The 27,888-nt window shown below is 41.4% G+C and overlaps 1 protein-coding gene across 4 annotated transcripts in view; it reads left to right on the top strand.

The window, feature by feature from the left end:
- The first annotated feature begins 347 nt into the window (after positions 1–347).
- Positions 348–27,888, top strand: part of KCNQ1 (potassium voltage-gated channel subfamily Q member 1) — a 331,039-nt gene continuing 303,498 nt past the window's right edge. For all 4 annotated transcript variants that reach the window (XM_072929728.1, XM_002198037.5, XM_030273921.4 and 1 more), the window contains exon 1: positions 348–832. In XM_072929728.1, coding sequence (XP_072785829.1) covers positions 429–832 — 404 coding nt within the window. In that variant the 5' untranslated portion in view covers positions 348–428. The remainder of the gene's footprint in view (positions 833–27,888) is intronic.

The following is a 27,888-nucleotide window of genomic DNA, read 5'->3' as shown; positions in this document are numbered from 1 at the left end:
CAATGCCACAGTTCTGGGAAGCAGCAGGGTGGCCGAGGAGGCAGGAAAGTCTGCTGGGGTTTTGGGTTGCTGGAAGGCTGCTCCCTGCTCTCTGCCCTGGCAGCTGCTCACACAGGTGAGAGGCCACCTGCCCGCAGCCATAGCGGTGACAAGGCACAGGTGCTACAGGCGAAGGTCAGCAACGAGGACAGCGACACTTCGGAACGCGACACGGAGATGCTGCGGCGCTCCCGCCGGTGCCGGGCAGGGGGTGCCGCGGGCAGCGCCTCCCGCCGGGCCGCACCGGGACTGCTGCCGGGCCCGCCTCCGCTTCCCCGCACCTTTCCCGGCCGGAGCCGCCCCGCGGGGGCCGGGCCAGCGGTGTCGCGGCGGGACGGGGCGCCCGGCGCTGCCCGCAGCTCCCGGGGCACCGCCGCGCCGCCCCAGCCATGTCCTCCAGCTCCCCGCCGGGCGAGCCCAAGAGCCGCAGCCTGGGCCGGCTGTCGCTGCCCAGGAGAGGCAGCATGACTCCGGGCAAGAAGGCGGCGGCGCTGGAGCTGGCCGAGAGCGCCCCGAACGCCCACTACGCCCCGCTGGCGGCCGCGCAGGGCGGGCAGGCGCCCGCGGGATGCGGCCCCGCGGCGGAACGGGAGCGGGAGCGGGCGCCGCGCCTGCGGAGCGAGGTGGTGGTGGTGAGCGCCGACTGCCCGCGGCCCCCCGTCAGCCTGGACCCCCGCGTCTCCATCTACAGCCTCCGCAAGCCCCTGCTGAGCCGCAGCAGCGTCCAGGGCAGGGTCTACAACTTCTTGGAGCGGCCCACGGGATGGAAGTGCTTCGTGTACCACTTCACCGTGTGAGTACCGCGCCGGGCACCTGCTCCGCGCTCCCGTTACCGCCGCTGCAGCGCTGCCCCGGCCGTGCCTCAGCCGCGCCCTGAGGAGCCGCTGCTGCCGAGCCCCCTCCCCATGCCCCGCACGCCGCTCCTCGGGAACGGAGCCGGTCCGGTGCTCCGGGCTTGAACATCGTGCACATACGGTCCTTTGGGCTATGGGTGGCTTGGTTTTTTTTTGTTTTTGTTTTTGTTTTTTTTTGTTTTTTTTTTTTCCCCCCTGCAGGTGTGAAGTAAAACAAAAATCACCCTCCGCGGGAAAGTTTGCCTTTTTAGTTAAGGAAAATGCTGTATCTCAGCTCATGAGCCGTTAGGTGTATCTATCAGATAGTGGAGGAGCTGGTGCAGGCAATTTTCTTCAGAAGGCTACCCAGGGAGTTGGAGTAAACTGTTCACACTGATCGAGGAAATGAAGTAGGTAGCAGTGTCACCCACTCTTTATTACTTTTTGATACACGGCTCCTGATTTCAATCAGTGACACCTGTGTGATGCCGCTGCTCACTGCATAGCAGCAGTTTCTAATTGAACAGGTGCAACTGAACAGGTGCTCTCAGTTATCAGCGCTGCATTCTTGTCAGAGGAGGATGAGAAACAGGTGATGCTCCTTCTGCTTGCCTCTTTTATTACCTCGGCTCTACCTCCTTGTGCTGTCCATTACGGTAGGAAGGAGGTGGTGTTTGGAGGGTGCTCTTGAGCTGCAGGTAGGTTGAAAGTTGCTTTCTCTGTTGTACTGTCTGTAGAGTGCAGTGTCAAACCCCAGCCAGCAAGTGGTAGGTGTGTGGTGCACGAGCATCCCAACAGGTGTCTCTGGGAGGAATCAGCTTTTCCATCGAGGTGTTGCGGAAGGCTCGTGTGACCCTTGGGCAATTGGCGTGTGTTAAATGTAGATGAGAAGGTCAGGAATGTGGTGTGTGTTTATTGTATTCATGCACAAACATATGTGTGTGTTTATATTCATTATGCTTATTCCAGCAGTTAGAGTGAAAGATATTTTATGGTCAAAATCATAAGACAAAAGATACCAAAGTCAGTTTTTATGATTTTGCTATTGTATTCTAAGTCCTATTTCTAAGTAACTGTTATCTAAATTCAGTTCAGGATTTTGTTCTTCTGTTCCACACTTGAGGATTCTGGAGTGTTTAGGTCAACAGGTTAAGTGGTACCAACTTTATTTTAGTGCAGGGGAAACGGCTGTCATCTGAGTGTATGTAATTGGGAGATGACTGGGTACAACTGCTGAGATAATTGTGGGCTACATTCTCCTTAGATTTATGATAATGCCATAAGATGAGAAAATTAGTAATAACTATAATTATGAAGTGCCTAATAGTTGTCATTGAACAATGTAAAATACTTGGGACTTGGAGCTTCCCTTCCCCCCCCCCCCCTTTCTTTTTTTCCCTAAAAAGGAGTTTTAGTTAGCTATCTTTTATGGTTTCTGACCTTTCAGGTGTCTCAAATTTTGTTTAGATGGTGCATCAGACTGTTTTCAATACCTTCTCTGAATCTTAACAGCAAGTCTAGGAAAACTCTGAAAAGCAAAAACCAAGCTTATAGTCTTTTGACTACTTAAGCTTCTAGCCTGATTTTTTTTTTTTTTTTGGCAAGTATTTGCAGTGTGGATTAATCCTGTTTGCGCAAGAATTAAGATTCTGTAATATGTGTAAGTCATTATGTATCTTCACCCCCAACACACACCTATGGTGTAAGCATTAGCCCCAGCATTTCCCTTCTTTCCAGAACTCTTCTGATGCAATGATGAATGACAGCAGCAGTAAATATTCTCAAGCCTCTTACCAAGTGTTATTCAAATTCCTTAGGGCGCTGAAGAGACAGAAGAGGGTATTGACACCCTTGTACGTTTCTCACAAGGCAACCTGCAAGTACCATTTAGATAGCCTAACTCCGATTCCTACCAGCAGAGGGAATTGAGGCTTTACTATTTTCAGCCCACCTTTTTCTTTTTTTTTTTTTTTGGTTAAGCTTTTTGTGTCCATTAAATCATGGTTTAAGTTACTGGTCTTTGGTCCGTACTTCTCCAGCTCTTTCTGAGCTCCCAAAGCAACTTTCTACTGTGCCAAGGAATGCTCTGGAGTACAATCCCTGCCAGCCAGGTGCAGAGTGTTGGTAGATGAACAGTTGCCACAGAGCTGAAGTGTGTCACTAAAATTAACTGAGGAGGCAGATTTGGCTGATTCAGAGAAGCTGCTGTGCACCAGCATCTCCTCGGGAGGAGGCACGGGACCTGCTTTGGGCATACAGTTGGGTACAAGGGGTGAGGTGCAGAGCTGGAAAGCACTTGGAATCCTGAGAGACACACAGAGGCGAGCATGTGCTCCTTTCCCACTGGAGGAAGTACTTGATTGTTCTGTTGTCAGCATACAAACAATCATTCATAGCATGCTAAGCCTGGCTTTTTACGTTGGGGTGTGCAAAGACCCTGGTGTTAGTCTTTCCTGCCCAAAGTAGTTTAAGAAACGGGATTAATTTTGCCTGTTGTCTTTTGACTCCCTCTGTGGTCTGCCTCTGCTTTATTCTGGGGGCTTTCAGCTGCCTGGGAGGTCTTGGTCACTGTCCTAAATGTTTAGAGGGGAAGGAGAGGAAACGGGAGTGGTGTTAAATGAGGGCATAAAGACCTAAGCTGAGTAGAGAGCCTTGGCCAAGATCTAGCCTAGTGATGGGAGCAACAACCACTGGAGGCTTAATTTTCTGTTGTCTGCATGGTGTGGAGTGTGTAGCTGTGTTCCTAATTATAAGCTGTAATTATTACAGTCAGAAACAACTCCTGGAATAGCCCATGTAACTTGCTCTGGACCTGTATCTCTGGCTGGTTGTTAAAACACTGTTTATCAAGCGATAAGAGCTACATCTACTGATTGCCTGTCACACCCTTTTCCTGCTCAGGAATCTTAGTGGTATGTAGAATACTAATAACTAAGATCTGATACTCAGGATTGGTTTTCCTTGATTTTATATTATATTGTTTAGAAAAGGGAAGTTGAACACCAAGCTTTAATCCACAGATTCTAGGTTGTTATGTTTGCTTCATATTGTTTTCATTGCTACATGTCTGGTGAGCAGCAAAGGGCCCTTATGTACCCTTGACTTAAAGGATGGAAAATCTGGCTGTCTTGCACAAGTCAGGCCATGACCTGTTTTCTTCTGAATTATTTCTTTCATAAGGTGTCAGAAATACGTGGTTTTCACTATGCAAAATGTATCTTCTCTCTAGTTGATATTTTCAATCTCTGGGGTAATTTGACACGCCAGTCTCTGATTAAATCAATTTAATTAGAGATGGGTCTTTTCTAAGAATTTTTCTCATTTGCTTAGGCCAAAGTGAGCAGAATAGGGAATGAATTATTGTGCCTCATTTATACTCAGTTTTTAAAGGCTGTGGAAATAGTCTCTGTGGGAAGAAGGAATGGCTAATCAGCCATTAATTCACCATTCAAAAAACCTGCCTGAAAGTACTAGTGGAGATGACAGAACATCTTAATTCAGCTACTTGACTTGGTTTGATTTTGTAATAAATTTCATGTAAATAGATGATATATACAGTATATAAACACCTGCTTTTACCCGGGCAAGTAAATTGTGCTTGATGGCTGAGGATCTATTTGCATGGCTTCTGCAAACACAGTTGGTGGTTGCTTGGAGACTTGGGCTTTGCAAGCAAGAGCTTTCCTTGTGGGGTGGCTGTATTGGTGGCAATGTCCTGCCAGGGCCACCAAGTCTGCCTTGGCTGTCAGAGCAAGGGAATGGCTGAGTGCTGTTCTCAGTGACCTTCCAGGCTAGGGCATCTTATCACACTTATCATAGCAGTGCACCTTGAGAGAGCAGCTTTGAGAGGTGAAATGTTCTGCAACCTGAATGAATCAAGTTTTCAGCCTCTATGACCAGAGGTGGAAAGAGAAACTCTTCCCTCATAGTGGCCTGCTGAAACTCTTGGATACTGCCCCATAGTTGGAAATTACTGTACTGAATAAGTGAAACTGTTAGATGTTAAAAATAATTATTTTACATTTAGGTGCTCAGGGAAGAGGTTCTTCTCACCCTTTTAATTTTAAAATAAACGTCTTAAAATACGCCTAGAGAAACTGAAGTTATGAACTGATTTCTCTTGTTCTTGGTGTGGCAAATAATGACTTCTGGCAATGTTGACTCCCTGTGTTCTTTGAAGTGTTGGCTGTAACCAGAAGGAGCAATTTAGAAACTGATGGACCGTTGGTTTGTTCTATTGTGGCAGCTCTCCTTTGTTGCCATGCAAGGTAATCAGCTTCTATCTTATCTTTGCATGCCTGTACCTGGTTCAATTTACATTGCCTTTGTATAAGTTTGGTTTAATCAGCAATGATTGTCATTGAGTTTGTTGAATCCCAGGTTGTTTACATAAGCTTGGACTGGCCAGTGGTTGGGGTTTGGAAAACTGGTCTCTGGAAACAGGCAGACTCTTAGCAGCCTGGCTGCATGTGTGTGCACACAGAGTTAGGAAGTGAGGGTAGATAGAATATTCCAATTATCTGAATCAGGACTCGCAGCAATTAATTATTAAAGGCAATGCAGTGTTTACACCATGCTCTTTACATACATTACATCTTGAAGAAAAAGCCTAACTAATTTAAAATCCCATTCTTGCCCTGTTTCCAGATGTACTGCAAACATACTTCCAAACCTACTGGTTTATACTTGTTGTGTAAAATGTCGAGGAGGAAAAAGGGTCCATAAACAATTAGTGTGTGCACATGCTCATACATGACTTTTTTTATCCCAACTGAAGAATGGTGCAAACTGAAATGCTGTGGACATGAACATTTGTATGTTTAGAGATTTTTGTGGCTTGAAATCAGACTTCCAGATTATTAGTTCTGTTAAAAAAAAAAGGCATAAGTCCTCCAAAGTAAGCATGACTTTTCCAAGTGGAAAGAAAGAAATATGGCTTGATCAAAGTCATACCCCTTTTGCTGCTGCCAATAGCAGGAAAACCCAGGTTTAGCTTTTTTTGTCTCATCAAGACTGAGGTAGTTTAGTTGAGGCCAGTTTGCAGCAGAGCAGACACCTTTGCAACCTAACACTATGTATCTATTAACATGCTTGGTAAAGTTTTATCTGAGAGGAAAATGCATTGGAAAGCTGATTTTAAGTATTCCCAGAGAGGAGGGAAGACCATTTGTTTGCCCCATGTAAGAAAGTGTGCTCACGTTTAGGAGTTGCTGCTGTTTGCTGATCAGCCTGATGTTGAACCTTGGGCTCTTGGCAGATTTTTGGAGGCAGGTGAAATTGAGAAGTGGCTTAAAGGTTTTGTTGTTCCCTCCTTACTCTCTGCATGCTGCAGTGCAGCCCCTTAGCTGCAATATTGCAAGAACTTTGGGACTCTGTAATTGAAATAGTATTTTTTGGGTTGGCCAGTACAGAGCTTCCTCCCCTTGCCCTGTTTCCCAATTTGTAACCTGTCAGAAGTTTAATTTTTGCTGTGGGCTGTCTGGCTGTCTTGTGGCCAAGACCAGTCCAAGTTTGTGCCATGAAAAGCTGAAATGTCAGTCTAGTTAGAGATCAGAAGGGGTCCCCATTTCTCTCTCCCAGTGGGACAGCAGAAGTTGTTAGGTTAAGAAATACAGATACAAATAACTATGTAACTGACTAAAAAGAAAAAAAAAAAAAAATCCATGCTTACTTAGTAATTGACAGACATCAGAAAGAAAAGCAGTATGAGAAACCACATTCTCTCAATGCCAGCACTAGTAGATAATGCCTGGAAGCCGATTTGATGAAATCACCAGCTTTGCATTATTTGTTACATTCAGTGATTGCTGCATGAAAATTATTGTGGAAATGTATTTTCATTGTTGTAGGGGAAGGAATGTAGGGAAAATCTAGGTATCTTCTAGTTAAATTACCTTTTGAAGACACCTCTAGCAATAATTGGGAAAATTGTTTCTGTTCTGGAATGCATAGTGGGATACTGTTGGCCACTTGAAAAAAAATTCACTGGGTCAAAGAAGTTTTGTGGGGACAAAAAAGACTTTGAATACAAAATCTTTTTTTTTTTTTTTTTTTTTTTTTCCCTGTACTGATGGATGTTTAGGTTTCCTAAAAACAAATGGAAGCAGAAGAGTGTAAACTGGCAAAAACACATGCTCAGTGAAGACAGGTTCTGTGCAGTGGAGAAATAAAGAACTGTGAAATGCACACATAGACGATAAGATTTTTTTTTCAATTTGGGCAGGCTTTCCTGGAATAGGCCTTCTCTCTTTTCCCATCATCCTTCCAGTATGACATTTCAAGTCCTTCTCTCATGTTTGCTTTCCTTCAGGAAAAGAATTATCCTACCTTTAAAAGTTGCACATGAATGATCTTAAAAAAGCCAGTAAGTGCAGTATTCACATTTCTGTGTCTCTGTCAAATGGTCGGTTGGGCAATCCTGGCACACTTCCTTGCCCTGGCTCCTCAAGTGCCAGGGAAAAAACACGCAGGCCTGTGTAGATAGGCCTCTTTCAAAACTTCCATTGCAGCTGAATCAAGGCTAGAGTTGAGATTCAGTTGCAGTGAACTAATTAGGCTGAGCTCCAAATGCCTGAGTGCTGGATGTGTTACAAACAACGGTGCCAACATATGCTGCAGGGAGCTATGCACAGGCACAGTGCTTAGCTGACTTCAAACTTGGCACTACCTCATTAATTTGGCGTGTTAATAGATTGTTTAATGTGCATTAGCGGCTGAGCACAAAAGCTGTGAACACTTGCTCATTTAGTTCCAGATGGAAAATAGTGTCTTGTTGGGGGCAAGGTGTTTTCTGCCTGCCAACAAGAGGTCCAGCATGTTTCAAATGTCTTGGAGAGCTGCCAGATGCAAATAAACCTGGTGGGGAGGCTGAGTTACAGCAGGATGCCTGGACTGGTGAGTTTTTAGGTGGGGTTCTAAGCCTCCTCGTGCAGTCATGCTTCATCTGGCATAATGGCCTGTGAGAACCATTATAATACCAGGCACGGCAATGGGAGAGCACAGGCATTTGCAAGGCTCTGCCACAGGAGTAGTTGATGTATGGAGTTCTTACCTCCTACCAGGAAGATATGTATGTGAGAGTATATTTATATCTCTGTACATAATAAGTAGGAGTACTCAATGCTCTAGTAATCACATCTAATATTAATTTTACTATATGTTTTTAGATAGCTTTTTTTTGCCCCATTTTTATTTTCTTTTTTAATAGAAAGTTCTAAAGCTGCTCTCAACGAAGAGTCTTCTGTGGCTTCCAGCCTGTGCATACCTGGAGAGCTAGAGAGCTTTTCCCTTGTCTGATATGGCCAATTTTTGAGGATATATATACTTCTTTTTTTTCTTACTCTGTGCTGCAGAATACTAACATAACAGCTATTTTCTGTGTTCAAGGAGCTGTAAGAAGTTGCACACAGTTCAAAGCAGGGCCTGAGAAATTGTATTCGTGTAAGTAGTTTAAAATATGAAAAAACAACACACAAACCAAATCAAAACCCCCAAAGAAACACCAAAAGTCCACAAAACACAAAAATACTGTCCCACGTTTTCTCAATGGTAGTTCCTTCCTTAACAACCACATTTGATAACAGAAAATGTGACACCTGGAAACATTACAATAGAACATAGGCACAGGGGAAGCTCATATTTTATTAAAGCTTAGTACAACTACCATGGCAAAAGCCAGTTGTTTGGTTTTTTTTTTTTTCTCTGAACTGTTTTAGTGCCAGAACTTCCAGTTGTGTGAGCTAATGAGCACACATTTGCTCAAAACTGACTGAACCCTGAGTTAAAGGAAAAAAATATCTGGTACTTTTCACAGGGAATACATTAAGCACCAAGTCTGCAGCCTTGGAATTTTATCATTTTTAAAGCAATAACCTCCCAAAAATAAGAAATTATACTGCAGGTTGTTCAGTGTTAAATACTCCTAGCAAAGTGCTCAGTGTAGGTATTTTTATTTTATCTCATATGTTCTTCACAATCACTGTGATGATTTAATATTTTATGAAAAATGTTAACCAAAGTCAATAAACCTAGGACGGGGCTTCTGGATCCTTTTAAGTTTCTTCTGCTTCTCAAAATATTGATGTAGATCTTTGAATTTCATATTAACGCTCTCACTAGGAGCGTACATCTCACATATGTTTTGCTAATGCCAGTGGACTTATGAGACCTCATTTGACAACAGTTTTCTCCTATTTATAATAGAAAACTGAGTTTTTAACTCAACTATGAAATCCCTCTTTGCATTTTGCTGAGGTTATTTAAAAAGTACATGTTCTGTTACATAACTACGCTAGTATTTACTTCAAATGAGAAATATACTGTTTTTAGTGAACTAAGATCATATAATAGGAGAAATATCTTTGTTTAGCCTAAGAAATTGTGCTCTTGATAATAATCTATTAATTTTACTCTTACCCCAGAAATAGAGCATACATTTTCTTTTGCAATAATAGGAAATATAATACATTTGTTGGAGTAATATTTCGTTTGATTCTTAAGAAGTTGTCATCATGTCTTTAACTTAACTATGTGGACAGCTCTTTGCTTCCTAGTGGGAGCAATTTGTAAAGGTAAAAGGTAGGGACCAACTAGCAAAGAGAAAAACTTGCAATACTCATCTCCGAAATTAGGGCAGTTAAAACTACTTGCAAAGCATTGTGCACCAGATGTGTAGAAATATTTTAATTTTTTTTTTTATAGTAAGGCTTTTTTTTTTTTCTTTAACACTAAGCATCTTACAGTGCTAAATCTGTACGAACTCTGTCTGGGTGACTGCTATCTCTTGTCTGTAATAAATATGTTAAATCACATACCATTTGTACGCAGGTTTTTTACCATCTTGCCAGTAGTTTTGCTGCAGATTTCTAACAATTAGTGGTCTTCCCTCCGTCCCTCCCTATGTGCTTTAGACTGGGCAAGAACACAGGCTTTATCCCCTCTGTTTAGACCAGAGTGTGGTCACCCTTGTAATAAACTGCTCACTGTCACAATATTTTCTCATTGCAGTGCTAATATTGCACACTTTTATATTAGTTGGATAGTACAGAAAATTGGGTCATAGTGTGAGGACAGAATGTAAATTGCCCACCAGGTATTTTCCTTGGATTCTCTCCAAAGACACCAGGTGTAATAGCAGAGGCAAGGATTACAGTGTTCTTGCTCATCCCTTGTACCACAAAGGCTGAGGTCCTTGTACTGATTGTATTTTCTCCCTGCAGAGTAAGGAATTGCCTTCAAAGAGTGTGTTTGCTCCTACAGCAGCTATCCCCTTCCCCATGGCATCTTAAAATGAGCTGGGATTGGTTAGAGTCTTCTTTTTCACAGTAAGCTGCAGGGCACTACAGCCTCATCTCTTGTACGGATGTTGACAAGTAGAGCAAAGGAGAATGAATGCAGGAAATGGTTTCTGCTGCTAATCTCATTCTTACACCCTTGAAATGCCTGTGCCCAATTATTTGTGCAGGGCAGTGGAGATAGGGGAAGAGACAAGAGCAAAGATCTTCCATCCTGTGGCTTTAGTAAGTAGAGAATGTCCTGTGCTGGCCCTATTAAGAATCAGTGGTGCTTGTATTCTGTGCAATGGCTTTATCTGAGCTCTACAAACTTCAGCAAATAAGGCCCTGTTTTTTTGCTCTAATATTCATCCTAAATAGATCTAGTAGATGCTATTTGTTTTTCACCCCTTAGAAGACATTAAAATGTGGTCAAACCTGACAATGAGTAAATAACTAAATGTGTATTGCTTTATTGTAGTGTGAGTAAAGTTCATGTGATTGTATGCTGTTATCTTAGCCATGACCCAGAAAGTATGGATAATTGGTTATCTCAGCATTTCACACAAACCTGCTCACTTGATGTTTTCTGTGTCAACAGGTCATCCAGCACCCTAGCACTAAGTTGCCTGAGCATCCTGTTTCAACAGCATGTCAAGTATGCCAGGCACAGGCATCAAAGTGGTACCCAGTCATGTCAGTTGTATGCCTTCATAGTTCTGTTCATTCAAGACAGCTCTCTGTAGATTTTATTTAATTGTATGACATGATCTTACTTGGGCAACTACATATTTGAACTACAGAAATGAGAAAAAAGCTACAAGAGTGAGGGAGAAAACATACCTTTGAAATCCTGCAGGTTTTGCAGCACATGGAAGGCTGTAGGTGTACTGTATTAATGCTGGCCCTTCTTGGGCGTCTGAATTGCTTATTGCACTCTGGTTTTCAAGCACTGAGGTTATCTCGTGATGACTTCTGTGGCATTCTTTTGTTGTGTGGCTTTAATAGGAAACATTACACATCCATCAAGTCTCACTGTAAAGTGAAATAGAGAAATTGAACTGACTGTGAAAATGTGATGTACCATGAGAAGAGCCTAATCTCTAGAAATTTTCAGTGGATTGTATCTGTAGGAGTAAAGGGCCACCTGTTTGTACCTCTTACATGAAAGAGTGGAGATACCATTCAAGCAGGTTTTGATGCTAGCTGTTAACCTCTGCTGAGACTGTCTGCTTGGTTTTCCAAGGGAAGTTTCTGTCAGGTGCCTTTCTCTTGAAAGAAACAGTACTTGTTTCAGGAAACCTGTATATGGTCTGTGTTTGTTGTTATTGAAATAATATATGCAAAATGCCATGGGATTCTTTTCTTGAGGAATTCTGCTGCAAGTGACTTGGTAAGTAATCAAACTGTTTCTCAGTACTTTGAGGAAATCACTCTATTTGTTTATACAATGTGCTAGCAGTCAATGGGAGCTGTGGTCAAAACTCACAGCCATGTGTATCTTCAGTTTCCTCCTCCACCCTGTAACAAATGCAATCTGATGATGCTTCTGTCTGATTGCTAAAGTGAAGTGCTGTGTTTTCTTTGGAATTGCAGTCTCTCTCCATCCCCCTCAAAAACCACAACTGTCAGTTTGAAGCAGATTTTGTTGTCATTGTTCTTTTCATATGTTGCCTCTTTTTGCCTGCTCCACACCCTCTCTGTGTCTCAGGTATTTTGGTGTGTAGAAGAGACTTTGTGTTCTGTTGAATTTTAGTGGCTGTGAAATAGCACAGCCACGAGGAACTTGTGCAAGTTTTGGGCAGGAACTGAGGGTAGAAATTAACTCAGCTGGAGCAAAGTGTCCCATAGGCAGCTGTTGATTAACCAGAATAAAATTTGGCTTCACCCCTGAAGTTAGGACCTACCTTGGTAAAATAAAACTGGTATTTTATGAGAGAATGTCTTTAAAGAGGTATTTAGAAATTGAGCTCTGCTTTGAATAAGTGGTTTTCCTATGTATGTTAATGAAAGTAGTTTCTTAACTTTTCCATTTCTTGTGATAAATGTAAGGAAGAATGAAATGGTTTTTTACAGAATGTTTTGTAGGAACAATGCTCCTATTGCAATGCAAGGAAGATAAATAGTCATGGGAAAACCAGGTGATGTATGCTTTCTTTTCCAAAGTGTAAAATGACTGCTTTATAGTAATGAGCTGAAATAAGTTTGAATTCATGGAACGAAATGGAGGGAAATAGCCTAGACAGTAAGGAAGAAGGACCACCTGTAAATTTAGTTTTTCCTCAGAACTCTTCCAGATTAGTGTTACTGGCTGCCTTCTATCATTTTACAGAGAGGAGTGCACCAGGTGAGCTCCATCAACATCCCATGGACCTGAATGAAACCATGAGATTTACTGGCTGTAACCTTCTCTGCACGTCACATCTCTACCAAATTTGATACTAATCAGTTTTTAAGGATGTGCCTCTGTTGCTGTCCTAGATCTAGATGTGGATTACAGCTGATCTGTGCCTGCTAGATCAGCCTGGATAGAGCTGTGCTAAGCATGGAGGTGAAGGGAGTGCATGTGCAAACCCTACACTTGCACCAGCTGGTGGGGTGTGAGCTGGTTCTGCCCCAAAATCCCGGTAGCTGCAGCAGGGCAGGGATGTGCCTGTGCTGGCAAAGGGCTCATAGGGCTCATTAGCACAAGTGAGCACCAGCAATCCTGGCTGGCATTGAGACCAAAGCCTGGCAGAGGCTGTGGCTCCACCTAACTGGGTAGAGACACTGCTATATGCTATAGCAAGACCTTCTAGAGCAGGGATCCTCGTGTCTTGTGTGTCCTCACATCAGCTAGTGCTATGGGAATATTTCTGTCCTCTAGGATGAAGTGACAGTACACGTAGGTAGCCAGCCTGTGATGCTGAGTTTACCCCTGGTACCGCTGTGGTGCCTCAGAGCACTTTGCTTTCAGCACCCTGGGGTATGTGTGAGTGCAGTGGCATCAGGGACTGGCTGACAGCTCTATCATAAATAAGGTTTTTAGCCTTCTTACCCCCTGAGTCACAAGTTCAGTGGAAGTTGGAGGCTGTTTGTTCTAGATGTGGTCAATAACACAATCTGACTGCTTTCTCCTCTGGCACCCGTGTCTAAAGCTGTTATCAGCATTGCTGTGGCATGTTTGATTTAGGGGCAAATTGGCACCTCTCTGACAAGTGCTGGAATGTCCCAGTCTGTCCTTGGGGTGTTGTTGGCATCTTTCACATCAGTAAACCCCCATCAACAGTCATGATCATGGGCAAACACCAGCCAAGTGCACAAAAGCGCTTATCTCCTGCTAGGCTGTGCATTCATAAAAAACAAAGCCATAAAAACCTCCAGTGGCTGGCAATTCCAGAGCTTTCTGTTAGACTTGAAAAGGAGTCCTGAAGAACACAGGTTTCTTATCAATTTTAATTGCTGGGCAGTGGATGGCTGCCGTTTGTTTAACGTCATTTGGTGGTGTTAACAACTCTGACACTGTGTTGCAGAGATGTTTCTGGCCAGCAACATTCTGCTGAATTCAAAATGAAATTCAGCAGAAATCCTTTGTTTTCAGGAGGAACTCAGGTTGAACAATTGAATGTAACAGGCAAAGAAATGCAAAATGGAATGTTGAGAACAGGTTGACTGGAGGTGCATAGGGCAATGTGAAGATGTTAATTTTAAAAAATTAAGGTTTAAAAGTATAGATGCTGCTATATTGTAATTGCTTTTCATTGCTGTTGAATCTGAGTTCCGTATTCCCTAATCCTTTTGGATGACCTTTTTAAATGTTGCAGTTGTGCTTATGCATTTATACTGAAAAAAAAAAAAAATTCAGGGTTAATGTTCTCTGAATGGCCCTGTATTCCTGGCACACACTATTAGCCAAAATTCATGCCACCTTAGGGAACCGGGCCAGAGACAAAATCACTTTGAACAGTTGCATCAACATTTGTATGTGGCTTTGCCTGTGAGATTTTGGTTTTGAAGTCAGCTTGCTTGATTTGAGCTGTTGTCAGATTCCATGAGGGGCCTACACCTGGATCTACCTGGATCAGTAGAAACTGGTAGATGTGCAGGGTTTGGAAATGTCAAGCAAGCATTTTAAATGCAACTAAAAGTGCATCTGAACCACTTTTAAACAAAGGAGCAGTAAGAAAACTTCTTGAAAATTACTCTGAAGCCACAACTTTAAAGCAAGAAGCTGATATGAAAAATATGTGTATTTTATGGTAGCTGACGAAGAGCAGATTGACAGCAATTATTTTATCAGGAATAGCTGCAATGGAAACGGCTTCATTGATCTTCACCTACTCCTTAGGTAGCAGATGTGTCCCATCTGTGTCTGCTCTGGTTTTCAGACATGACTATGGAAGATATGTTGGACTGTCCCTAGCTGATTTGGAGTGAGTCCTGAATTCACTTGCTTTCTGTGGCAGCTTTGAAAGTCTTTAAATGAGACTTGACCAGAAATAACCAATTCTAGGTGTGTGACTGTTTGCATTTCATGCTTCTTCCATTTGTTGAGATAGTTAAGGAAGCCCTTTGTTTTGATGGGTAATTTGTTGGCAGCTGTCTATTCCCAAGGAAATTGGGCAAGGGAAACAAAAATAATATGCAGAACAGTCCTGGTGACTGATAATAAGGACATCCTTATTTTGATGCCGCCCACAAGTATAGGTAGAAAATAGATACTGTTGCCTCTCCTCCAAACTCCTAAGGTTCTGGTTGGTGAAGTAGCAAAGAAATAACAATGGTTTAATTTTTCTTATTGTTCTGTATGTATCTGTCTTCATTTGAAAGTCTTCTTTTTCCTTCAGCATTTTTCTTTCTATTTTTTTTTTTTTTGTGTATGTTTCTGAATTTCTTTGGACTCTTGGGAGAGCAGTTGTGTATCAGATTAGGAAAAGCAGTAATGAGAAGCTAGAGCAGTTGTTTACTTTCTGTGTTGAAGTCTGTCCACACTTGAAGTGGAAGGAAACTGCTTTTCCTTATTGCCTGTTGCCAGGATTTGTGTTGGTTTTGTTTTTATTTTTTTTTTTTCCTCCTGCATGAGGAATTTCATAGCTGAAACTGCTTTGGCTTATGAAATGCTGAGCTATTGATGTGTCTATAGTTAATTTATGGAGATGAACACTCCTGCTGGAATAATGCATAGCCAAGCTATTACGGGCTGGCTACTTCTGTATGATGAAACAGAATCGGGAGATGGTTTTCAAGTGGTCACCAGTTCAAGTCTTTTAATTCAGAGTATCCTGGCAGTGTTACTATGCTGCTACCTTTTGCTAAGATGGATGGGAGGTGTGGATTTTTTCACTTCTCACCTTTATTTATCCTGATGTTTCCTCCTATTTGTTAGTATTTATTTTTCGCATGAAATAGGAAATGTTTACCTTTCAAGAAAAAAGTCTTTCTAAGCATTCACAGTTCCAGGCAGGGAATGGATTTGCAGTTTTGTCTGCAGCAAGCAGTTCCTGTTACTCATGAAACAGGAGTGGCCTTCTTATAAAGGTGCCAGATCTCTGCTATGCAATTACCATAAAATAACCAGTGCAGCAATTCTGTACAGTGAGCAGCTTGACAACGAAATGCTTTTTGAATTGCTTGAAAGCTCTGGTGAGGAAATAAATTCTGAAGAACCAACTTGAATGCTTAATGCATACTTTGTTTCTAGATTGGGAAATCTCTCCTCAACCCAATGTGTAATACAAATGCATCTACATACTCAGCCTTGCTAACCAGGAGACTTGTTGGGAGTTATAAGAAATATGAACTCTGCAGAAGGTATGGTGCACATAGCTATGAATCCTTATTTTGGATAATTGGGTGAATGTTGGTACCTATTGAAAGGCACCAGTTCTTTCAGGCCTACAATGATATTGATGTCCTGTAATCTGCTTTGAACACAGCTGATCTTTTAAACAATTTTACTGTCAAATTGCCTTTTTTTTGGTGTGTGTGTGTGCAGTGCTCAACCAAAAAAAACCACACTGCTGCATGGTGGAGGTTGCTAGGTACTAGGGCAATGCAAACAATGAATAATAGGGATCATGCTGGAGTCTTCTGATGAAGTGTAACATGAGACAGCCTCCACAGTAATTGCTCTTTTTTTGCTAGCCTCAAGCAGAACTATCTTTAAGGCTGGGACACATCCTTTTAAAATAGAGTGCAGTGCATGGAATGAAAGGTGTCATAAGCAACTAAAAGATGTTAGTGGTGGATGGTCATGAAGGAAACCTTGTTTGGAGCCAGCCCAGTGAGTTGCAGCTTGTGTCCTGGGGAATGTGGAGCCTTGCAGCCCAGCCACCAGGATGGGGCTTCTGAAAAACTCAGTTTCTGAGCTCTTCCAGGGAGTTATGCAAGACAATCTGTCTTGTTTTCAGAGATTTTTTTTTTTTATGTTAATTTGTATTTCAGTTTTAATTCTTTTTTTGGTGGAAGTCTTGGTGATTTCAGTGTAATACAATATTTGAAATGCTGAGGATTTAAAAGAAGAGTAATAAAAAACTTGCTGTATAAGTGTTCATTCACAGAGTACTCAAGCATACTTAATTCTCTGACGAGATGCACTCTCATTTGTTTTTCATAATCTTGACCTGTGAGTCAAGGGCCTGCCAAGTGCACTTTTGCTCTGATTGTTAGAAAAAAACAGGAGGAGATAGAAAGCTGAGGAGAAATACAGAGTGAAGAAGGGGCAGGGGTTTGTGTAGCACCAGTTAAAGCAGTGAAGTTAAACAGATAAGTTATCAGTGTGGTGGTGAAATTAACTCAACAGGTAGGTTATTAATGAAGAGCACTCCAAGCTCTCAAAACATTGTTGGCCAGATAACTGCAGTAACACCCTGGGAAGCACTTGTTTATTGTTCTTCCTTTACCATCCCTGAACATGTTACCACAGCATAGTGTGATTAGAGGCTGAGGCAGGGGTGTAAAAGCTTGGAAAACCTCCTTAGTGTTTGCTGAATGGGGCTACCACACCTAACGAGTGCTGTCTGCATTCTTTTATAATCCTCTGGCTCTTGAGCCATTTAAAAGCTATGATTTCAGGTATGTGAAGAAGGCTTTTATGAATCTATTACTATGTGGTTTCCTGGCAGCTGGCAGGAACCATCTCCCTGGTAAGTCTAAAGTTTCAGTAAATAAGAGGCTTCAAAAATCAAACTGACTCCTCCTCCTAAAAATATGATGCCAAGGTTGACCTTAAAGAAACACAGAACCCATCATTAATTTTTGCATATACATCCTCTCACATCTCTTTAAAATATCCCTGCCCCTATATTAGACTGACTGTTCGTTTATTTGCTGGTGACTAGGCACTATGTGTGCCCTGTGTGCTCAGAGTGGCATGTGGCTAACTTTTTACTGGCTGGCAGTGGGTTTTTTTTAACTCAACTGGAATTAGGCGCTGTAAATTTCTGTGCTAGCTGGCAGATAGATTTGCATATCCATGAAATTGCAGTGAAACTCTTGATTCGTTTGATCATCACCTCCCATTACACAAAGCATCCTAAACTTAAATTTGCTGTCTGCCTTAGCTTCTCCTGTCTGTAAACAGTGTTTGAGTTGTGTGAAAATACTCTTTGCTTTGTTTGAAAGAAAGTGCCCAGAAACAGAGGAAAGCAATGTATTTCCTTTTGGGTCAAACTAAAAAAATGGTTTAGAACACAGTATGTATGTGAAGTACTCTTAAATTTGGGATATTTTCCAATTTTTTTTACTTGAGAGTGCATCAGCTGTGGTAAAGATCAGATCTTTCATGGTGCATGATGCAAAGAATGGCCAGGGGTTTTCTTTTTGGTGTGTTTTTGGGTCAACAAAGCCTAGGTGGTGATACCAAATGAACTTAAAGTAATAGCTGTACTTTTGTATCTAGAATATTAATAATGCATTGTGTGTACTGGACAGATTTTCTAAATGAGTGTTTTGAACTGTGGGTGACATTTTCATTGCTGCTTAGACAACGTAGTTCTGCTGGCAGTTAAAGATATCTGTGCACTTAGGAGCCTGGGAAAAAATCCTGTCCGTAACAACTTAAAGCCAAAATACCAAAGAGAAAAAAAAAGAGAAGCATGAAACAAGGTAAACCCCTAAAATCCTCACCTCAGTATTACTACTCAGCATTAAATCTAATACGGGAAAACAACTAGATGTTGTAATCATTAATGGCTTCTCTAGTGCATATACCAAATATCTAGAAGGTTCTGATTTTGCCACATAGCGATTTTTCTTGCCAAGCTGCACTGAGACAGAAATCATTAATATTGCTGACTTAAATCCTGACAGTTAAACATTGAAGGTTACCTGTCATTGCATAATCTTTAGGAATAATTTATTTTTCCCATTTGTTTGGGATGATGGGAAAAAATTATGTTTAAATCTAGTTTCATAGTGTACAGTGGTGGAGGTGAAATAGTTGGAGGGAAGAAGAAAAACCTTATATTAGAATAACCTAGACTGAGTGGCTGTAGTTTGGTATTCTTCAGGTGTTTAGAACCAGAACACTCTGTTGTGGTTCTTGTAAAGACAATCTTGCTGATGGTAAAAACTGTATCAAATTGTTATATTTTTTAAAATCATTTTTCTAGAATACCCTAAAACCATAGCCAGAAAAAGTAAATTGTATTTTGCCTACCTTTTAAAATCTATTTTTCTTTTAGCAGAGGGTACGTTAGGAGAAAAAAGGAGAAGCAAGTAGAAATTTGGGCAGCCTTTGTCTTATGATGAGGCCTTCTAGAACATTCTGTTCAGTTTGAGCAATTGGGAAGTGAAATCATCCTTTGGTAGCTTGTTCATCTCTTTGAAGAGCTTTGGTTTTTGCATTCAAGTTCAACCCTTGTATCTTTTGGATCATGAACAAAAAAAACCAAGCCAACAAAACTCAACCCTCCAGAAAGACAAAAAAAACAATAGACCTTTTCTAATTTTTAAAAAAATATATTTGGATATATTTACATATAGTAAATTCTTCTTGAGATGAGTGGGATATTAAATGTTTTCCTCCCAAGGCTACCTTAGTGTTCAAGTCCTTCATTACGTATTTTGCTCTGTGATGCCTAGAAGAGGCCCTGATGCATAGAAATCCCACCAATACCTATCAAATAGCATGGTCTTGCTTTGCAATCCCCTATCTCTGTTTTTTTTTTTGCAGTTGATTCTTGTCTTAGGCTCATGAGTTCCTCAATGGAGAGCATATCTTTATCATAATAATTTATCATAGTTTATACTTATAAATTTTATACTTTTTAAATGCCAGCAACAATGAGATGGTATTTTGAAAAAGCGGCTATGTGAGAAACGGGTAAACTGTCCTGGTGCTCTTCTTCTCTCTGCTTGGTGTGGCACACTTGTTGTTCAGAATAACCTCTTGGTAACATCTTTTGTTTAACAAGTGTTATGCAGAAATTACAATAAAGAGTAGCCTTCATTATGCATCTGTTGTTGTATTAAGCACAATATTCCAGGAGTGAGTGAAGAATACAGGTAGCAGTCACACACCGAAAATTATTTCAGACGTCTTTTTTTCTGCTTTTTGCTGTGGCGACTTCTAGGAGCACTGATTGTTTGCATCTGATTGTTGTGGAGCACTTTAAAAAGCCCACCAAAAAACAAAGCAAAACTGCCAAAAATAAACAAAAAAATAAAGAGGCAAAAGGTGTCTAAGAACACTTAGAGCTAGCTGCCATTCCTGGCAAGGCAGTCTGCATTAATAAGCTTGGCACTCGTCATTTTATGGGTGTATTTTATTGTTTCTACATGTGCATTTGATTACCCAGAAGACTTCTAGTTTCCTGGCCTCTGAAGGTGGAAAACCACAACAGTTATAACCATCAGTGTAATTGGACATGCAAACGGTGACCTTGAATGTGTTGGACTTGCTTCCCTGCTTAATTTGGGAGTCACTGGTAAAAAGCCATTCAAATAAAACACAAGCTTGAAAGCGTTGTAGGGGAAGCAATGTTACGAGCTGCACTCCACATATTTACAGTTAATGAGTTAATGTTGCAAATGCTGTGACGAAGGAACAAAGGCTGTTTGCGTCAAGAGCTCCCACGTTGTGTGTTTGAACCCAGCGAGGAAGAAGCCCTGTGTGTGAACAACAGCATGTGGAGGGAGATAGGATGGGCTGTTCATCTGCTCTGTGCTCATCAGACTGGATTGTTATGGAGCGCTGTCAATACACCTGGGAGGAAAAGATGTGTGCCATTCTGCAAATGGACATGCTCCTGTGAGCCTTGAGGGTTTTTTCATATCCTTTGGTTGCATCTGCAAACCTCAGAGCGCAGGACAGTTGCCAGTGTGCTGTGGAGTGATCCATGTCTTGGCTAGTCTTGGCCTGTTTGTGACCACAGAGGATCTGTGTGTACCTGAGCCCGTTCTTCAGGCCACTGTGTGCAGTGTCTGTGCAGCTGATAAACTGTGTGAAAGGGAAGCTCACTTGAGTTGGTGAGTTCTTTGACCTAGAGTCAAAACTGCAATGAAGAGCGCTTGAGAAACTGAATAAACAACAGCGCATCAAAGAGACAAAACTAGATTAATTACTTCTCATTGCCTGAAAGTTGCATTAATTCTCCAGATATGCTGGATATTGTTTTCTGAGATACCAAGGAATGATCATTTGTGGGCACCTCCTTGGACTTTGTCTGCATTATTTAACCCTTCTTGAAGACTACCTTACCCTAGAATATACATTAGAGAGCTGATTCAAATTTAAGACAGATTGAAAACCTCCAAATATCCTCCTGTTGAATATTCTTTTCTTGAAAATTTCTGCTTCTCTCTTATTTTTTCCTTAATTTTCATGGACCATGAAAAATATTTTGAATTGGACGTTTTTACAAGTTTGCTTGATTCTTTTGCAGCAGTAACAGATCAGGAGAAAAAATTTAGAGTGAGTTTAGAAGATTAGAAAATGGGTGAGGGAGAAAAGAAACCAACCAACCTCTATCACCCTAAAGTTATGGCAGAGACAGAATTTAAATTCCACAGCTTTTTGGGGAAAGCTGCAAGTCTCTAGGGTAGGATTTGATCACAGTGTGTCTGTATCTCAAAATATGACAGAGGCAGACCCTGGAAGCCTGGAAACTGAGCTAGTCTTTAAGACCTGTAGATAGCATCTGCTGCCAAAGGAGCTTGTGTTGGAACATTTGTGTCCTGATGGTAACCAGGCTGATCTTCTCTGGAAGAATAACTGGTAGTAAGGAAATTCTTGATGCAATTTTTTTTTAACTCCTGCAAGTTACCTGACAAGTCTGTCCTGTTCCCTCTGAGGCAGTCTGTGAGGCCTGCTGGTTAAAGCCCATTATATTGACTCTCATTTCTTTAGTCTGAAGTATGGTCTCATTTTTAAGTGCATTTTTCTTTTTTGACTTTTTTCTCCCCCTCTTCAGTGTAGCAGCAACTGTGATGGGTTGCCACCAATAGATGATGTGTATAAGAAAAATTTTGTGCCACTTAATGCATTTTTTTTTTCCTTTTCCGGTCCTTATGAAGGCTGAAAAAGACTGTTTCACGTGGGAAGAACAAGGAGTGACGATCACTTCCACACTATGTGGTGGGGTTATGGACAAAAGTAAAAGAACAGTGACTTTATTCTCATACTAAATCTAATGGACTCATTCATGCAGGGATTTCTCTCCTAGTGGAAATAAATTTCTTTTACCAATTCCCAAAATCTGTGGGAAAAGACTGTTAGGATTTTGTGGGACTTGACTGACATCATCAGTCTCGCATCCTGAATCCTCAATATCTTTCCTGCTAGAAAAACGTTAGAATTTGCAAAATGCCAGCAGGGATGTTTCAGGAAGCCAGGCTTCTGGATTCCATGGTGACTGACAAGTCACTCATGGTATTCCTCTAAATATGATTTGAAGGGAGTAGCTGTTGTATCTTTGTCCCTGATTTTTGGGTTCATGGAGTTCTGTTCTCTACTATGTTACCACAGAGATATGAAACAAGAGGATTTCATTCTTTTAGGAATGAGAATATTGAGCAGGGCTAGTTGGAGGATGAGGAAGGGGTTGTCTGACTTCACATGGAAACTTTTTACCTCTCACTTAAATCTTCCTCTGAGCTATATAGAACCAGACAAGGATGTTCTAGTCTATTCTGGGTCAAAGCCCAGGAAACTTGTGAATCTTTTTTGCTTGCATTTCTTTAGAAACTATGCTGTGAACTTTATATCCTGAAGAGTCAATTTCCAGATGGTTTCAGACAGATGAATTTTGTGATGCAAGGGATTTCCTTTTTCCTGATTGCTCCATTGTTGGCTTCTTGCCCTCATGTCTGTGGCTTGGTGGATGTAGATTTTGTGGGTGAATTTCCAGTGAAGTGGAATGAGTGGAGTCTGTGGCAATCTTAGCTACAGCAGGACACTGGGAATAGGGGTGTAGGCTGTGACTTTTTCAGATGTAGCATAGAGAAATATCTCTGCTCCATTGTTTTGGCTGTTTTGAAGATGGGTGTGACTTTTATATTTTTCAGCTGTCAGGGGGACTCTTTACCTGAGTGACAAGTCAGTCACATAGACCATCTCTCTCAGGACCCTCAGACACAATGGTTCTGGTCCCATGTCCTGGTATTGGATGAGTTCTCTCAAGTCATCCCTAACTCAATCTGGTCTTCTTCCAGGTCGTGTATCTCCTCCTTGAGCCTTGCATCCAAGCACAGAAGTCAGGGCAGAGTCTGAGGCAAAGAGGTCATTGGGTGCATTAGCTTGTGTGTCTCTATGCCATCCAATCCCCACTCCATTGAGCAATAAGCTTGTGTTTCCCCTTTTTAGTCTTTTGCTGCTGATGTAGCAACTGAAGCTCTTCTGGATGCCCTTGGCATTGCATCCAGGTGCCAGCTACATCTAAGCTTTGGAAGCCTATGGCTCCTGGTGTTCACAAGCTGTCTCCTGTCCTGACCCTGTCTAGGTGCCAAGGCTGCTGATATCTAGGGTGTTGAGGGTGATGTCATCATGTGGAAAATGGACCACAAGAAGTAAAACTTGAAGAATGTTATGTGATTTCAGAGAATAAAATAATCCCACAGCTTCTAAAGGAAGTGTGTGCCTGCATGTAGCTGTGCTGTGGTTTCCCATTAAGACTCTGTGCAATTCCTCAAAGCAAAGTGTCTTTCACCTTCCAAGACCAGAGGTATGTAGCTAAGAAAAGAAGTTTTGACTTGGGACACTGATCTGTAAATTTTAACATAAATTTAGAGGTATGCAGTAATTTCCTATAGAGCTTAATCTTTGATGGAACAATTGGCATGGATAAACTTTTTAATCCTGCTTTTCTTCTATCCTTGAACACGTAACAAATTTAGCTTTGTTACATCCTTAAGCATGTAAAAAATTAAGCTTTAAGCTTCACTCTGAGTGATGAGAAGGCACTGGCTAATTGTTCTGTATTGGTGCTACATGATGTGGTAGAGTGTTGTATTATCTTACACTGAAATGACTGCAAGTCATTATTTTCTCTTTGTATGATGTGCAGTAATACCTGTGAATCTGTATTTGTTTGGATTAAAGGTGGTTTTATTGCTGACTTGGGTAAAATACCTGCAATGGAGTCACAGCTTACATTTTCTCTTTTGTTCCCCTTCCTCCAATGTAAAATTGAAAATCCAGATCTTCCTGTCCTTTAATAGAAGTAAGACACCTTTGATTTTTCACACTCACACTTGATTTTTTGTGTACCTGATATGGCTTTGAAGGTCTTGGCACTTTGGATGTCTTTGGGCTTGATCACTGCTTCAATGCTCATTTCCTTATTGCCAACTTCCACATCTTGTTCAATGTTAACAAGGCCAGAAAGAAATACTGGAAGGTTTGCCCATCATAACATTTTAAAGTTCACATGGACTTGTAAGAGGCAAATGAAGCCTCAGCAGAGGTTAGCTGCCTTATGATAGATAAGAATTAATTTATCTCGGTCTAGAATGCTCCTGTGAAGACTTGTCTTGCTGGAAAGACAGAGTGGTGCAAAGGGGTCTGTGTCTGTGCCCACTGCAGTGGCTGAGAATCCTCACCTATGTGTAAGTAGAGATGTTTGCTTACACAAAATCCTGAATCAAACAATGGGCTTGTGTACAAAGTTGTATGCATAATTAACACCTGCTTGGTATTTGGGAATTTAATGGAACAGAAACAGCTTCTTCAGAGAATGGTGCATTTCAACCCTTTGTTAGCTAAATCTCAATGTATTTATAAAGAAAAAAATCACCTGGCTACAGTGCTGCACACTTGTCTCTGGTAGGAAACACTGATCTTCCCTAAAGCTCTATATTGTTACATGAGGTTTTATCTTCAAAACTGATTCTTACTTTTCTGGTATAAGATGCAAGGAACGATAGAGGGTTCTGGGTCCCTTTTGGCATATGAAACTAAGAAAAGTTATTACCATCTTGTGTTTGAAGTATTGCTTTGTTTTATCTTTGATAAATGCAGCCTTGCTCTGCTTGTAAACATACATGCTGCTGCTATAAAGCACTTTTTTCCTTGGTTGTGTCTTGGGTTTTTGGGGTTTTTTTGGGTGTTTGTTTGTTTTTTGTTTTTGGGTTCTTTTTTTTTGTGTTTTTCGTGTTTTGGTTTTTTTATGGGATGATTTTGGCCTTTTTCTATTATCATTAACAGTGGTCTCCCCCTTTTAGTTGGTCTCAGGTATAAGGTAGATGACTTCAGTTTTAAAGGCCTTCAGCTTACCCACTCTGTATAATTTTCTCAATGTCATAAAGCAAACTTTAAGGGACTCCTATCAACTTCTGGTTTTTGCTTTCACTCTTTTGAGTGAAATTATCAAGCAAATACTTTTTTTTCATGCTTAGAAGTGACTCTTCTGTAAGCCTCCTCAAGAAGATGCAAATTTCCTGCGATTTAAGCAGCTACATAGTTTATCATGACAGGAAAGATGGATGTTAGAAATGAAGGTGAGAACCTTTGGCATGGCTAAAGCAGTTTCAGTGTTTGTCCCACATCCTCCGTGCCCCTGCTCCTCAGGCAGGATGTCTCCCCTTTGCCAAGGTGGGGGATGGAGGGGTGGCTCTCCCCATGTGGAGCTCTTCCTCAGAAGACAAGAGATGCAGGGATGCATGTGGATTGGGTCAGAGTCTTTCTTGAGGGTGGTCCCAGTTTTTCAGGCCTTTCTTTTGAGCTGGCTGACCAGCAGGGTGTTCTGCATTGGGCACCAGGGGAGGTGGCCAGCAAGCTGTGGATGTGCTGGATTTGTGGGGATGCAGCAGCTCTGTCCCTTCTGCTCTGACACCACCTGCAGTGTCTGTGCTGAGGCTTGGTGGTGGCTCTGCTGGAACTGGGGAATGGCTCAGAGGTGCTGACTTCTGTCTTTGCCCAGTGTGGCTTACATGAGGCTCCTCGCCCCTTGCCTGCTGTCTTTTTCAGTGCAGAGAGCTGGCCCAGCTGTGTGAAACTCACTCTTGAAAGCCAGATCCTTTGGGATCCGTCTTCAGCTCTTCATCACACGTGTAGGACCTTGTACAAGTAACTTAATCTCCCCGCAGTTCAGTTTTCTTTGCTGGCAATTGAAGATGATAATTTCTCCGTGGGTCACTGCAGTGGAAATTTGCATGCACTTAGGAAGTAGAAAGTAGCTGGTGTCCACTTTCTTTTTTCTTTTTCAGTGTTAACCTGACCAAAGCATGTGCTCTGTGCCTGCAGACTTGCAATGCATAGCATGCAGTATGCTTTCAGTAAAGGTCAGTCTGGAAGAGGAAGGGAACTATGAGAGATCAGAAAGAATATTGGGGTAGAAGTTTGTAACATATTTTTGGTTTGCAACATATTTTTGAAGTCTCAGACTTTATGCATTACAAGTTCATAACTGGTGAATAAGAAAGTGGTGGAATTTAAGGAAAAAGCAAATTAAGAGAACTAGGTACTGCTGAATTTCTTTAAAACTTGTTCCCAGAGAAGTTATGGACGGCCCATCCCTGGCAGTGTTCAAGGCAAGGTTGGATGGGGCCCTAAGCAACCTTCTAGTGGAAGGTGTCCCTGCCTATGGAAGGGGTTTGGAACTGGTTGATCTTGAAGGTCCCTTCCAACCTGGGCCATTCTATGCTTCTGTGATCTTATCTGATATCCTGTTGTCTCAACTTAAAAAAAAATAAAAATTGAAAAGTTAGTCTTATTTCTTTCTATCTCTTTATTGTTAGACAGCAAATTCATTAATCAGCAAACCTTCTTGGGTCAAAGCATACCTTCCTGCATATGGAGGAAGGCCAGTTTTATTTTTCAGCTGTGATAGTGAAACATTTTCCGAAGGGACAGATTTAAGGTAGACACCTGCATGTGAGGCCTGAAAGTGCCATTTCAGAATGCAGTAGCTTTTAACCAGAATGTGTTGCTTTTTGAGCATGTGCTTTTTTTAATGTTCTTGTATGGGAAGCCATACCTAAGTTTCTTAAAAGGACTTTGACACAACTAATTTTGGAAGTGTGTGAATAATGACATGTAATGAAATATGTGCTCTACCCTCTGGCCTTCTTTTAATAGGAAATGTCTTCCTAAAATACACTGGAAATATCTGCCTAAAATACTTTCTACAGTGATTTGAAGTTTTTTTAATCACAATGGAAGAAGCTTTTGAAAAGATGTGCAGCTCTGTAACCATAAGAAATAGAAACACTATCCTTGGAAAAAATTAACTTTAAAAAATAAACGTCCGTTTAAATGATCACAACTTTTGAGCAGATGTAGTTTTGTGTAGGTTTAGTTTTGTAGCAGTTGTTTTGTTAGTTATGTAGAACGTAGGTTTACGTTCTTAACTAACAAAATTAAATAAAGCTTTCACTCACTTCAATAAAACACCTGTGCATTCTCAAATGCATCAGTACCAGCAGCCCTAGCTGGAGTTGGGACTGTGGCTGCCTTTGTTGGATGTGCATGAGCTGTGCTGAGCCTCGCTGTTACTTTGGGGCCACCTGCTGGAGTTTTCCCTCAGGAGCCTCGACTCTCCCACACCTGTTTCTCTCCAGACAGACACAATTTGTTCCTCCAGTGAATCTCTTTTCTCCCCTGACTCTTATGAATGCCTGACTTGAGGCTCTTTCCATCCCCAGATTGCTCCTGGGCTCCTGTGTCTCAACCATGGTAGGGAGCAGCAGCAATTAATCTGACAATTTACTTGTAGATAAGGGAGTCAGTCTCAGGAAAAAACCAACCAAACAAAAAAAAAACCCACAAAACCTTCTGAACAGGGAATTTCAATTGGTTAAAAAGGAGCCTGTTTCTGGAGCCGTCTGTTGTGGGTGTGATGATGTGATGATATTATTTTAATTTATGCTTAAGTGGCTGAGGTGAATGAGAAACATGTCTGCCAACTTGAGCAAAGAACAAAAGCCCCATAGATCACTTCTAAAATTTCAGGGATTGTTGTTTCAGATAAAGAAACGTCTCACTGTTCAGGATTATTGTGGGGATTTTTGTTTGGTTTCTTTTGGTTTTGATTTTTGTGTTGAAGTCTGTATTATGAGGGAGTTTGGTGCTCAGACGCAAATACTGTTTTTGCTGGTGTACCCCACTTTTTATGGATCTGCAATACTAGACTTTCTGGAGCTTAAATGTAGGTCTGGAGCCAGAGTCATACTAAAAATAATAGTTTTTTAAATTAAAAATGCTGTTCTCCCAGAAGTCTGTGTCAGAGATGGATGATGTGTAATTGCATCCTTCTTCCCAATTAGGAATTGATTAGGATAGCTCAGAGTAACATGACTTATTTTGGTATTTGTTGAGCAATGAGAAA

This window comes from Taeniopygia guttata, chromosome 5, assembly GCF_048771995.1.
Source record: "Taeniopygia guttata chromosome 5, bTaeGut7.mat, whole genome shotgun sequence".
NCBI classification, from domain to species: Eukaryota; Metazoa; Chordata; class Aves; order Passeriformes; family Estrildidae; genus Taeniopygia; species Taeniopygia guttata.
The sequence above is the reverse complement of the archived record's forward strand: the minus strand, read 5'-3'. Positions and strand labels throughout refer to the sequence as shown.